General features: G+C 31.0%; 2 protein-coding genes across 4 annotated transcripts; both read left to right on the plus strand.

Moving 5' to 3' along the window:
• Positions 1–2,287: 2,287 nt before the first annotated feature.
• On the plus strand, positions 2,288–5,225 carry LOC106638540 (uncharacterized). 3 transcript variants are annotated; one of them, XM_089588747.1, is made up of 4 exons: positions 2,288–2,478; positions 3,413–3,463; positions 3,527–3,690; positions 3,784–5,225. In XM_089588747.1, the coding sequence occupies exons 1-4, from the start codon at positions 2,430–2,432 to the stop codon at positions 3,811–3,813; spliced, it is 294 nt and encodes a 97-aa protein (XP_089444873.1). In that variant the 5' UTR covers positions 2,288–2,429; the 3' UTR covers positions 3,814–5,225. The 3 variants fall into 3 exon arrangements, with proteins under 3 accessions (XP_089444873.1, XP_089444874.1, XP_014207269.2); XM_089588748.1 differs by having other exon boundaries at positions 3,527–3,683; XM_014351783.2 differs by having other exon boundaries at positions 3,527–3,679.
• Positions 5,226–9,277: 4,052 nt separating this feature from the next.
• On the plus strand, positions 9,278–11,291 carry LOC106636653 (uncharacterized). The gene is made up of 8 exons (XM_089588866.1): positions 9,278–9,320; positions 9,450–9,581; positions 9,708–9,839; positions 9,964–10,095; positions 10,224–10,355; positions 10,497–10,648; positions 10,755–11,073; positions 11,161–11,291. The coding sequence occupies exons 1-8, from the start codon at positions 9,278–9,280 to the stop codon at positions 11,289–11,291; spliced, it is 1,173 nt and encodes a 390-aa protein (XP_089444992.1).
• The last annotated feature ends 2,428 nt before the right edge of the window (positions 11,292–13,719 follow it).

Below are 13,719 nucleotides of genomic sequence, written 5' to 3' on the forward strand. Positions count from 1 at the left end.
GCAATATATGTATATGTATGCGTATACTTGTTCAAAAGATAAATAAAGTATGATCAGCTAACGTCCCTCTGCTAGGGCGTAACTTCTTAGTAGTGGGAAGTGTAGCCTTTATCTTTAATACTTCTACGCATATGGATGATTTCTTCTTTCTGACGAATTTCTGATCCACAGTTTGATGCCTTGTCACTTCTGGAATGCGCAGTAAACCTTCTGCATTGGTTTTTAGCTTCACTCATCCTAAATAATGATGATTCGCTTCCTTCTCCTTCCCTCATTTTTTTTTTTTTTTTTTTTTTTTTTTTACTTTCATACAGGGTGCAAGAACAGATTTCTAACATCTCCTTTTGAAATGCAAGACAGGAAAATCTTATCACACTAGTCGACTGCTTGCTAAAAGTTATAATCAGGTTGCGTTACATATCATAATCGACCGATCATATTTTACATTTCATTCATCAAATATCATTCATTCGTTCATTCATTCATTCATTCACTTTTTTATTCATTCATTACAAAGCATATTTTATCGGACAATGATATTGGGTATGAATAACTCTCCAAGGTTTTGTATGTTTTGCAAATGTTTGCGAAATCATGCGAGCATTTCTGCGTTGCCAAAGTTGGTTTCAAGATTCTTCCACTGGCCACAAAGTCATGAAAAATCTTTTCTGCAACCATTGCTTATCTTTCATTTCATTTATAATAGAAAAGAGCTTCATGACCAAAGAGGACCTCTACCATGTTTGTACGATCGACCTCAAGGAAATTAAAAAAAAAAAGTCAAACGTTTGAAAATAGTAAAAATTATTTTATTAGTTACTATATTGAACAATTTGAATTTTAAGCGTAAAAAATAATTATCTTGTAAGAAATAGTTACATGGACCTTTGGCTACTGTATGCTCGAAATCGGACGAGCCCCTCTGTTTTCAGTTCAAAGTAAAATTTTCCGTTCAAAATATTTTGAAAGATAAGACAGTGTTCAGGGCTTAGCGTCACTACCTACAGCTTGCCTAATACTCATAACATAAACGACTTATAGTTCGCAGCTTATCTGTGAATACTCTCTCAGCTCGAACACGCATTATCCTTATGAGTAAGCGGGTAGTAATTTCCGTACCCTTATATCCTGCACTGAATAGTGCTACTCCCAAAATTTTATGGCGTGAAAAATAATTCTTTCTGAGTAACTCTTTATTTGGGGAAAGATAAAAGATTCTCTTTTGTTAGAGGAAAAATGTTTCATCGTAGTAAAAATTTTGATTTTTTAAAGAAAAGACATTCGTTGCCCAAAGTAAATAATAAGACGCTAACATATAATTTTATTTTTATTAATAAATTATACCGTCATTATACAGTTTAATTAGATGAAAATATATAGGTAATAGACCTGGGGCACAGCATTTTACTTGAAAAAATGGCCAACGTATGTAAAAAAAAAATTGACACAAGATATCTTTACAACTAATTTGAAAGATTTAATATTTGCAAAGTTTATTTCTCCAGGCTCCCCTCCCATTTTCTTTGCAACTGCTAAAAGTCTTTAAAAACTCTTTCTTAGTTTGGACAATTAATAATGTTTTATTTTAGAAAAACTTTACTGCTTGTGAAGACTTCTTTTTTCAATTCAACATTTTTTAAGAGTACACACAATTTACTTGTGAATTTATATATGTATATTTGTTTACATACAAGAACGATAATGTGTAAAGCCCCTCTCTTTCATCCACTAAATAATCTGGAACGCGCATTTCCTTTGCCTGGAAGTCAAACGTTTCTTTTTCTTATTTCACTTATCTTTCCCCGGTTATCGGAATTAAAACACACATATAGTAGGTCACACGAGTGAACGAAAAAACTACAATACTTTTGTATTTAATTATTGGACATACGTTGTATGTTGGCAACGCTTTCATACGTACGTAAAATGAATTCAACCAATTTTATTACTTATTTTATTATATTATTATTATTATTATTATTATTATTATTAATAATCCTATAAAGATATTGTCCAAGCATCTAATAAGATACGAGGAAATACCTAAAAACGTATGTTTGAGTTGGTGAAATCACTACAGAAAGATATGTATGTGTGACCTCATAAAAGTGGGATTTTTCTAACACTTAGAATCTGTTGTCACAGAACCATTTATGAACGACGCAACGTGTTACCCATTCCTGTAAGACTTTGTGGAAATCGCGCCACTTCAATATGAATCGTCATCACAACATCGCTGACGCAAAGCAAGAGAAACTGGTGTGGTCGTCACTGTGGTCAGTGAGCTTGAGAAAAGAGAGGATATATAAGCGTTGGGCACTGGAGGTGCTAGACTTAATAGTCAAAGCGTCTTCGAATACTACAGAAGTATCGTAAGATATTGTGAGAGTGTTTAAGAGAGAGAAACAGAAATCGTAGCTTATGTTACTATGAGTCGTCTGTATGTTTTCGTGCTCTATCTTATTGTCGTCGCTACGGGTAATCTTCGATTTTTTTCTCAATTTGACACGAATACTAATTATGTTTTTTGGTAAAATACAGCAGATTAAACGTGTATATTTTTCTAGTGCTTGTAGAGGTTAATTTGATTGAAGTTTTATTAAAAAGGAGGTTTACTTCCAAAAAAGTGATCCATAATGCTTAAATTATGTAGATTTGTTTTATAAATAGAGAAAAAAAAGTTGTACGTGTTTATCAGTCTATTTTTTTTAAAAGAATATTGAGCTTTCTATTTTAATAGTCAAAACCACTGTTTTAAAGTTGTAAGTATACAATTGGACAAACAATAAAAAAAGATTTTTACTTTTAAGTAAGAAAAAATTTCGGTATACGAAAAAGTAAAAATTTAATTTCGTACCAAATGATGATATTCGGTCGTACGGAGGTCATACATATATTTTATGGTGTACCAGCTCTCTCACAAAGTATGATCTATATACCCAATGTGATATATAATTGATGTTATTTTTATTTTTATTTTTTTTTTAATACTGTAGACTTTGGTACCATAAAAAATTATTTCAACTGTTTTCCAAGGGATAGGATGAAATTGCATAAAATCACATCAGGAAATTGCTACTAATATCAATTTTTTAACTTGTGTAAACTCAAATATTTTTACTATTTTATCCAGTTGTGTTCTTATTACTTTAAAATAGTAGTTTTATACAATTCAAAATTTTTCATAGTAAATAATAATTCAAACATATTATCTTTCAAACTCGTTCAAACATAAATTTGTGACCGATTGAAACTTAAATTATTCTTATATTATTGATTTCATAAATGTAACAAAATTTTATTGTATTTCCAACAAAACAATAATCTTGAAGTCAGTAAACATATTTGAAGATACTTTGCTACAGTAGTTGAAACATTTTTTAATATTTTTACAATTATGACATTATTGCAGATGCCAGGCCCGAAGCGTTAGACTCGACAATTTTTGACACTACTACACCTAGTAAGTTTTGCTGTATAATAAAGTTAGCTGACAGTTTCAATAATAAAATTAATTTTTTCACAGACGTAAGAAACTGCGAACCTGGTGAAATGGAACAAAAAGACGGGCTATGTAACTACTGCATTTGCAACAAAGAGGGCACAAATAAGGCTTGTACCAAAAATCCTTGCACATCTGAACTTATCAAGTCCCTTAATCAGCCATTAATTGGGTATCGTAAGTATTGTGTTCGTTTCATTTAATTTTCATTGTAATTTAAGTATGCATTAACGGTTGTTCTTTTGTTAATTTTTTTTTTTATTTATTTTTTTTTATTGCAGCTGTGTACAAACAGGGTGACCCATGTTTAGAGTATACACTTTTCTACAGCGATTGCAACCGATGCATCTGCAGAGGGAGTGGCAATAGTGCATATTGTACTCTTGATAACTGCAGCGGATAGTTTATATTTGTTTTATTTGCTTTAGGATGACACTGACGGATGCATACTATTGCAATGAAGGTATTGTGTCCAAAAAATACTCAAGCCTGTTAGCCTATAATTTTAGGGTTAAAAATGTTATATCCAAACGTTTAAATTGTACGAATCAAATATTTATCGACAGTAGTAATACAAAATTGATTTGCTTGACTGCTGGATGTAACAATAAGAAGTATAAAGTTACAGAATCAAGACATGAATGCACAAATATGTCTTCATTAGCTATAAACACGAGCTTATTTATTAAAAAATGATCTTTTGAAGTGTGTGAAAGAGCAATAAAATGTACAGTGTTAGAGAAAATTGGCCAGCCAGCATGCTATTCTTATCAGGCTAATAATTAAACAAAATTTATCCAAGTGAAGATTGTCACTAGTCAAAATTGACAGAATATTATCTATACTGTTTTCACTTTTGATATAAGCAAAACTTATTTAGTTTAAATTATAAGCAATTTTCGTAGTGACAAACATTTGAAATGGGTCTAACAAAAGCTTAATGTTCAAACCTGTGAAAGATTTTGTCATACTAATTACTGTACATGCTGATACATTTTATAACCATCGAAACGTATATTTACACACATTGATTGTAATGGCGATGTCAACTAAATATGTTAATGTTTAGCATACATAAGCTCGCAAACTTGTACATACGTAGGTCAATAGCCTAGTCACGCGCACAAAATGATGGTACCGAGTCAAGGGAAAAAAATTAAAATTAATTTAAGAAACTCGTTATCGCTAGTATATCAAAAATTGCATGATAGTCAAAGAGGCAGTTCGTAAACTGGTTAAGGATAAAAGAACTATTTACAAATTGTATCTTCATATAAGAAGACATCGTGCCTTATGTAGACTTAATATAACGCTACTAACATATGTTCATAAGGGTTCTCATTTATTTCAAAGGACTATTTTTTCGAGTTTTTACAAAGATTTGAAAAATTTCCTTATTTCTTACTTTTAACTAAAAAAAGCATTTTTGTGTTATTGCATAATGAATTTTTTAATTAAAATTTTTGTTTGTATTAACGAACTGTAAGACCTTGTTTTACACTGACATCATATTTTTTGTATCTTTACTGTTAACAAAGTATTTTTTGGAACTTTTTCTAGTATTACAAAACAAGTAATCTACAAGAAAATTGTAAAGGGATAAGGACAAATTCATAATAATACGGAAAACTTTATCGGTTGATGCAAATTGATCTACAGTTGCGACCCAAGCATAATTTTAAATAATGTGAATTTAAAATTTTTTTTAGGATATAAGGCAGTGGTTCTTAAGAAATGATACTTTAATCCTAAATTTGGAAATATGTTCATTCTTTATATTGAATTGAGGTTTTTGGTTTTCCAAGTTATATAAAATGAACATACAAAATTGTTTATGTATATAACAATTTTATGAACACTACGATTCTTGTTTTAAATAATAACAGGAGTTGTACACATTAATATATTTAAAAAAAAAGAAAATTGTTTAACAGTGTACGTAAATATTGTTTGCAATGTAAAATAAAAACTATACTTGAAAAAAAAAAATAAAAAAAAATCAGTTTTTAAAACAGAACTGAAAGACGATGTATATCATAGACATAATGCAAAACAATAACGATAAATATTTGTAGAAAATAACAAGAGGGCAGGATAACATTTTTTATTTTTTTCATCCATCTTATCTTCAACAACACCTAGTGTAACGCCTTACTATCAGTTCTGTACCGGGACTTTCTGGTAGGCACAATGGCCTTTGGAATTTTGGATAAGCGGCCTTGCGTTTTATACCCACTGTCTAGCAGGGTTTATCTTAGCGTGATGACATTCCAACCAAGCAGCACACGTTTCTTCAACAACTCATTCATCATTCAATAGCGTTATCTCCTCCCTTCCTTCCTTTCAAACTAGAAAATTCCCCAGTATATTGCGTAGCCTGCTTTTCGAGCATCTCCGCAACATAAACATCAGGACGAATCGGAATACTTAGTTAGAAGGCTAGAGAGCTGGGAGTCTCGAGTTCATCCTGCGAAGTAATGTGAAGCGCAATAAAAGAGGATAAAGAAGTCCATTCGACTCTTCAAGTGCTCGCTTATGGGCCTGGTGTGCTTACCGAAGCTACCTTCATGATTAGCAGTGCGTTTTCTTAGTTATCGGATTAATTAACGAAGAATTATAGAATATAAGAAGGTGATATCTTATTTTCTTTTTGTATCATCAATTTTTGCATAATAACTATTTCGTATACAATCGATCTCGAAGCATTTCCATGTTCGTCAAGCTACTGCTGCAGATTTTGGAATGTATATGCTACCTACCATACTGATTTGTTGCATACACTTATCCAAATCATAGCATTTGAATGGTTTAATGTTTGTATTTTTGCCTTTTTTCATAACATGTTTTTTTTTTTAATCATGTAATAATTGTTCTTGAAGAACTAAAAGATATAATGTGAGTCCTGATAGGTAAACATCTAGGCATTCAGGCAATGTTTTTACTGATGTTAATGCTGAGCCTACACTTATTTTTTCGTCTTTCATTGATATTAACGTATTAAAAGAACACGAATGTTTTTATAATAATGAGTTAAACTTAATTTTTTTAAATAAGCATTTTCTATAAAATTTAGAATTTGAAAAAATTCTGATGCATCTTTTGTATGTCATAGTGTTACAACTTGAAAAAGATTGTGAATTTAAAAAAATGTTTTGGCATTTTTTTATGGTTATTTTATTGACAAGTGTAAAAATCTCATACCATAATTGAATTGATTTCAAGTTAATGGCACAAGTGATTGCAATAAGTTTGTGAAAATTTTATCTCCATGCTGTCAGTTGAACATTTATCAGTTGGTTTTCATGAAAACATCTAGAACGTTACTTTTTGTGACGTAATTTTATGAGCTACGTGCAGCAAGTCTTGACATCTTTGTTTTGTAATCTGAAGCCATGATAAAAAATAATCTCAGACGATTATTGCATTGAATCTTTTTTCGTCTGAATGCATAATTGTATTCACTGTGATTACAGAGCTTACACTCTATATTCGCCACACAAGAGTAAAGTGTGCATGAGGATCTTATGAATCTGACAATATTTGAAGTTTTATTTTAAATGGTCATTAGAACAATCATTTTATGCCAAGCAAGTTTTAATACACTTAAAAACTCATAAAAATTAAATCTCTGCTTACTGCATCTTTTATCCTGATATTGACACTGGGCATTAATTGTATTATCTGTAGTTTTTAAATTATTAACTAACATAGCTAAGAAATCTCGAGTTTTTTCATCCCCAAAAAATGGAACTATATTTTTAGTATTGTACTTGTTGATTAGTACACCATCAATTAATCAAGCCTCAATGTTAAAATGAATGTTATTGTTCAATAAAGCATTTTTTACATCGTTTGAATTCCAGTATACAAAGTCTGACAAACATTTTGTTGAGATCTTTTATTACAATTCTTTTTCGTCAACACCTTTTATTTTGGGCCAAAAACTATATTTTTAATGAAATCTATCATGTAGAGATTGAATCCTTAAAATCAAATCAAATGAATACTTATAATTTTGTAATAAATATTTTTATGACATAACTAGGAAGTTATGTATTTATATAGTATAACAATGAGTAATTAATTCTAAAACTATTATTCGTTTTGTTGTTGATATTACATATGTAATTTGAAAATAATACAAAAGTAGTAAGTAGGGTTTATAATTTTTGATACTTATATCTTATCGCAAATCATCAAAAACATTTTATTTGCTACTGAGGCTATCAAGTATTTTTTACAGACAATGCACGGTGATTTAAGTGATATGATATAATCTTTTCTGTTGGGGGCAAAATCAATTAAGTAGGAGGATTTACTGTGTACATGTATATGCTACTAATTTTATTACTTTATATTGGTGTAAAGTAAAATAACTTATATAAAGTTTGAAAATATACCTTAAAATTATGTGATTTGATTTCGTATGAAGAAAAATTTTTATTTCCGTAGTATTTTATTTCATTCTAAGAAGGCCATTGCTGATGAAAAAAATATAACAAGGAAAAGTATGATTGCATAAAATAGTAATTATAACTCAGTTAACATTGTTGAAACATTTAATGCACATTACTAAGGTGTATTTTATTAGTTTGGCCTTATTTATAACCAGCTATACTTGGTCTGAAATGTAACATTATTTATTGATTTTACCTCGAATTTTTAATCATCTCACTGATAATTTTTTGAACAGTCAAGTACTTACTTGAAATGATCTCATCTATTAGTTACAATAAATACGATTTTTTAAAAGCAAAAAGTAGCAAAATACACGTATTCTATTTCAACGCTTTTAGTATAAAATTAAGCATTAAAAACATGATACACACAACAATAATTTAAGACGTTCCAAGAATATATTAGACATCTTTATGAGATGACATAGGTTTTAAATGAGCTGAAAATTTAATTGCTTGTACATCAAGTTTTTCTATGCATGATTAAAATACTTGGTCTACACTCGTTTTAGGATAACAATTTTTGCAGACCAATAAGTCATATAATTATTTAATGCACCTTTTGCTGTTTGAGTAAAAACTTGAGCTTTTCTGTTGAAAAGTTATTTCTAATAATGAATTTCAAATATGTTAATCAAAACATTTTTTAATATTTCTTGATTATCTATTATACAAAATTTTTTTCATTTTGTAAAGTTTTGACTAATGTGTCAATTTTTATTATCATTATAGATCAAAATTATTTTTTCAAAAAGTTATGGTTTCCTATAACTACTTAATTAGTATTTAAAAAATTTTTACAGATATTTTTGATAATACCAAAATATTGTTTTTTACAGTTATAATTTTTAATTGTTAGTTTTATGAGAAATACCTGTTTTATTATGACGATGTAAGTTTTGGAACAATTTTTTGTTTACAGCATTATTATAAAGAGTGGGACTAAAGTCTTAGATTTCGTATTATTATTCACTGATAATATGACACCCTGCGATTTATTTTCCCTTTATGAGTAATACCTCTCACGTTTTTATCAGAAGATTGCTTTTATTATACTTCATGTTTTTGAGTGTTAGATAAAAATAAGATTGATACCATCAAATTGTTAATCAGGCTTGAAATCGTACGGAACTTTCTTGAAGCCTCCCCCTCCACTGTTTGGCTGACAAATTGGTTCGTGCAGTTCTCGGCTACATATATTTAAGGGGATGTTAAAGCGGTATTGATCAGTACGAAAAAGCGAACGGTTAACAGAGGACATCGATCAGAGATTTAGAGAAAAATTCACGTTCTAATTGATTATTTAGTAAACGCAAAAATGAAGCTTCTTTTCGTTGTTTTGTCAATTACTGCAGCTCAAGGTAAATATTTGAAATATCTGCATTCGAGTACTCGCTTAACAATAGGTCTCGAAATTTCACAAGTACTTTTGATAATTCCGATTTCTTTCAACGATTTTCACTGCTTTTCGCACATTTTTTATGTTTTAGCATGTACTCCTGGAGTACTTTTCCAAAAAAGTTGCAACTGGTGTAGATGTTTGGCAGATGGCCAAACTACAGCTTGTACTGACAAGTTGTGTCCAGAAGATTACTCAAAAACTATTCAGTATTCCGAAACCGGTAAGTTATGGATGACAATTTTAATATAATTTTACTGTAACTTGAATATTTTTATAAACATTTATTAATGAACTTTGATACTTACATGATCGAATAACTCGAAACAAATCTTTAATAACGTTTTAGTATGCACTCCTGGACAACTCTTCCAGAAAAGTTGCAACTGGTGTAGATGTTTAGCAGATGGCAAAACTACAGCTTGTACTGACAAGTTGTGTCCAGAAGATTACACAAAAATCACTCAAAACTCCAAAACCGGTGAGATATTCATGAATTTAACATAGTTTAACTGCAACATAAATATTTTATGTAAAATTAAATTAATGATGTTTAGTACTTACATGAAAAAATAATTCGAAACAAATCTCTAATAAAATTTTAGTATGCACTCCTGGACTACTCTTCCAAAAAAGTTGCAACTGGTGTAGATGTTTGGCAGATGGCAAAACTACAGCTTGTACTGACAAGTTGTGTCCAGAAGATTACACAAAAACTATTCAGCATTCCGAAACCGGTAGGTTGTAGATATATTTATCATAATTTGACTGCAACTTAAACATTTTATGTAAAATCAAATTAATGGTGTTTAGTACTTACATGGAAAAATAAGTAATTTGAAACAAATCTTTGATAACATTTTAGTATGCACTCCTGGACTACTCTTCCAAAAAAGTTGTAACTGGTGTAGATGTTTGGCAGATGGAAAAACTACAGCTTGTACTGATAAGTTGTGCCCTGAAGATTTCAAACATCACCTTGATAATTTTGAAACCGGTTAGTTGATTATTAACAGAATTTAATTTCGTCTCATAATATTTAGTTTTCAACCTTTTACATGAAACAAGAGTATGAATATTTTTTAGTTTTAATTATTTACAGTAAATTGTATTATAATTACCAAACAAAATATTTTAGCTCCAAAACAAGTTTGTCAGCCACGGTCGACTTTTAAGGACTATTGTAACACTTGCTCCTGTTCTGATGATGGAACTAAATTTGTCTGCACTAAAATGTATTGTGACAAACACATCTGGAACAAAAATGGCACTTTGAAAACGGGCCGACCGATATCTGTTAACGTGAACAAAGAAGAAGGTGATTATAATCATAAATACCATTCGTGTCAATTTCCATCGATTCAAAGAAGGAAGAATTTTAATTATTTTTTTCTACTTAGCACAAGAAAAAGTCTGTCAGCCACTGTCCCAGTTTAAGTATTACTGCAACTCTTGTGTATGTTCTGCTGATGGCATGAATTACGCATGTACATTTATGGATTGTGACGAAAATCTTTGGCACATGAATGGCACCAGGAAAGCTACTGAAAAACAAGTTTGTACTCCAAGAACCCACTTCAAGGAACAATGCAACTCTTGTATTTGCTCTGAGGACGGTCTTTCTAAAATATGTACGATGATTGAGTGTGCAACCAATACCTTGAATAAAAACGTTAGTTTTAAGGATCAAATTTTTAACTCAAGACGTGTTTCCAGTAAGTTAATTTTTAATAAACAGAACCCTCCTAAATCTCGTGACATATTAAAAAATTTAAGTTTTAAATAACTTTCGTAATTTATAGAGAAAATCTGTGAGCCCAAGAGTTCTTATAGTCCTGATGAATGCAACACCTGTTTCTGTAACAGTGAAGGAACAAACTATGATTGCACAATGAAAGCTTGTGACAATTACGAAGTGCTGCAAAGAGTATAGAGGCATGAGATTGTAAGTATCCATATAATACTTTAGAAAGCGTCCAACAACTCTACTTGATTGTAAAAATTAATTTTTACTAATACTAACTGCTGAAACTTGAACGATTTAAAGCTTTTATTCTTCTTTGACTTTTGCAGATATTTACATGCGAGGGAGTGCCTGCGGATACGACAAACTATTCTACAGAGCATCAAGGTTGAAAAGTAGACAAAATGTATTGTCTAAACTCGTGGAATCCTGGATAGTCAATACATTATTATTGTTATTATTATTTTTTTTTAAATAAACAGAGAAATAAATTTTCAATGTTGAGTAATGTGAAGTATATTTTAATACTTTACTCACTCAAAGGGTATACAAACAATGTAATGTCTCGTACGGTGTACTCAAGACAGCTTTAATATTGCTTGTTAGGTAAATTATACAAATTTTTTTTAATTCGTGTGGGTGATATAGGCTTTTGAATTAAACAATTGTAACTGCTAATTGAATGTAACGATTGTAGTTTAAATCATATTGATTTATTAATAAATATTAATTTATTAGCAAATGAATGAAAATAATTGTTCTTACTTTTTTACAACCCTCATTTATTCCATTGATCATTATATTTCATAATAAAAGTATATTATTTTTTCACACAAATATATTTTATGGAAAAAACACGTTTATGATTAATCAATCGATATAGCTGTACGAAAACACTTGTCGTTGAAAAATGTTGTCTTATAAGCACAATATATTAACATATAAACTAGAAAAATCAGGTATTGATTCTTTAACGATATGAATCACAATCATGAATACTAGCATAACATCAAATAGAATTAGTTATTCAAGAAGAAGTTATTAAGTCTTCGTATAAAATTAATTTACCCTTCAATTCTTTTGTAAAATAGCTTAAGCAATATTGTTTAAAATTGTTTGAAATAAAAAAAATTGTTGAATATTTGGAAAATACTTAGATTACAAAATATAGTACTATAAACACAGTCTCAACATAATTTGTTTTATTCTTGTGTATGTGGCCTGTTCAACAAATATCTTCCCCGCTTGCGGTATCTTTGCATCTATATCTCCCTACCTGCAAATGCAATCCTTTGCATTCCTATCCTGGCAAAAAACAGAAAAAGGTACAACCTCAACTATTTTTTTCTCTCTCTCTCTTTTCTTTCTGACCTCTTGTTTTTTCTCCACCACTGTCGATCTGTAGTCTCTCACCAGTAACATTTTGTCTTCCATTTATCAGAGACCGCAGACGCTTACTTATCTAACTTGAATCATGCTACCATCACACTGTACTCGCCAACTCTCTTTACTACCTGCAAGAAGAGACGCGTTCCACTCAATAACTGTAGGAATTGGATCTCGCGTGGAAAAAATTTCCGCTGACCCAGCGAGGCGCTGCCACCGCAACTTATCCGAGATGTATGCTCGTCGTGTTTTTTTATCATACCTGGTACATTTTTTTCTCGGAGAACGCTTAAACACGTTCTACTGGCGTTTAGCGTCATTCGTAGGTACACATATTATATACCTCGTCGAAAGTTATTCTCAAGGGACAAATGTAGGAAAAAAAAAAAAAGTATCAACTATTAATCAACCGATCAAAAACATGCCAAAAAAACGTAGAGAGTACACGTTCGTAGTTAATACAAATGGATGTCCGTATATATATTTTTCGTGCCATTGTCGTTATTCCCATAATCATTAACTATAACCGCGGCAAACAATGCGTTGCGCCACTATTTCCGTGAAATCTCAGCCGGGGCGAGGGAAAATTCGGCACAATGAGGGCACACATCATTATTCATGCGCGAAATGCCTTGCACAGGAATAGGACAGTAGTAGGGGGTACATTGCGAGGGCAAGGAGTAAGTAATAGGGGACAGCATGCCGTATCGCTAGAAATTAATTATCTCCGAGTGCGAATTCCCCGGTGAACCAAATCGGCGAGTGGGCGAGGTTGCTTATGTGCTCCGTGCGACGTGGGCGTTTACCAGACATCCGGCAGAGCCTGTCTTCGCTAAGACACTCGCGCGAAAGGACGCTCGCAGAGCTCCGTGGTACATACATAAATACGCTATACTTGGATGGACTGTGATTGTCCGTTGGAGCAGAAGACGAGAGAGAGGGAGATGCGGCTCATGGAGGTATGCTGAGACAATCTACATGGCACTTCATGTTATTTTTAAAGGGGTGTACATTTACGCGAGATTTGAAAATAGTAGTCTTGAAGTGTTGATACATTATGTCGATTGGAAAAAAAAGTAGTAGGCTATTACATATTCAAATATCGATAATTGTAACTCTTATTTTATATACAAGTTTCAATATTCTTCTATTCAATAAATTAGATTTTAGATTTGAATGAAGACTTGATGGTGCTTAGTTTTTGCAGCAAAAAATAAAATAAGATTCGGAC

The sequence above is a fragment of the Copidosoma floridanum genome, unplaced genomic scaffold (assembly GCF_036245765.1).
Source record: "Copidosoma floridanum isolate Cflo_tuat_1 unplaced genomic scaffold, Cflo_Japanese_pri ptg000007l, whole genome shotgun sequence".
Classification (NCBI taxonomy): Eukaryota; Metazoa; Arthropoda; class Insecta; order Hymenoptera; family Encyrtidae; genus Copidosoma; species Copidosoma floridanum.

Coding starts and splice junctions, on each gene's coding strand:
- LOC106638540 (XM_014351783.2), top strand. CDS start 2,430: ATGAGTCGTCTGTATGTTTTCGTGCTCTATCTTATTGTCGTCGCTACG. Junction 2,479..3,412: donor TCTTATTGTCGTCGCTACGG/GTAATCTTCGAT, acceptor ACATTATTGCAG/ATGCCAGGCCCGAAGCGTTA. Junction 3,464..3,526: donor TTTTGACACTACTACACCTA/GTAAGTTTTGCT, acceptor ATTTTTTCACAG/ACGTAAGAAACTGCGAACCT.
- LOC106636653 (XM_089588866.1), top strand. CDS start 9,278: ATGAAGCTTCTTTTCGTTGTTTTGTCAATTACTGCAGCTCAAG. Junction 10,356..10,496: donor CCTTGATAATTTTGAAACCG/GTTAGTTGATTA, acceptor AAAATATTTTAG/CTCCAAAACAAGTTTGTCAG. Junction 11,074..11,160: donor TAACTCAAGACGTGTTTCCA/GTAAGTTAATTT, acceptor CGTAATTTATAG/AGAAAATCTGTGAGCCCAAG.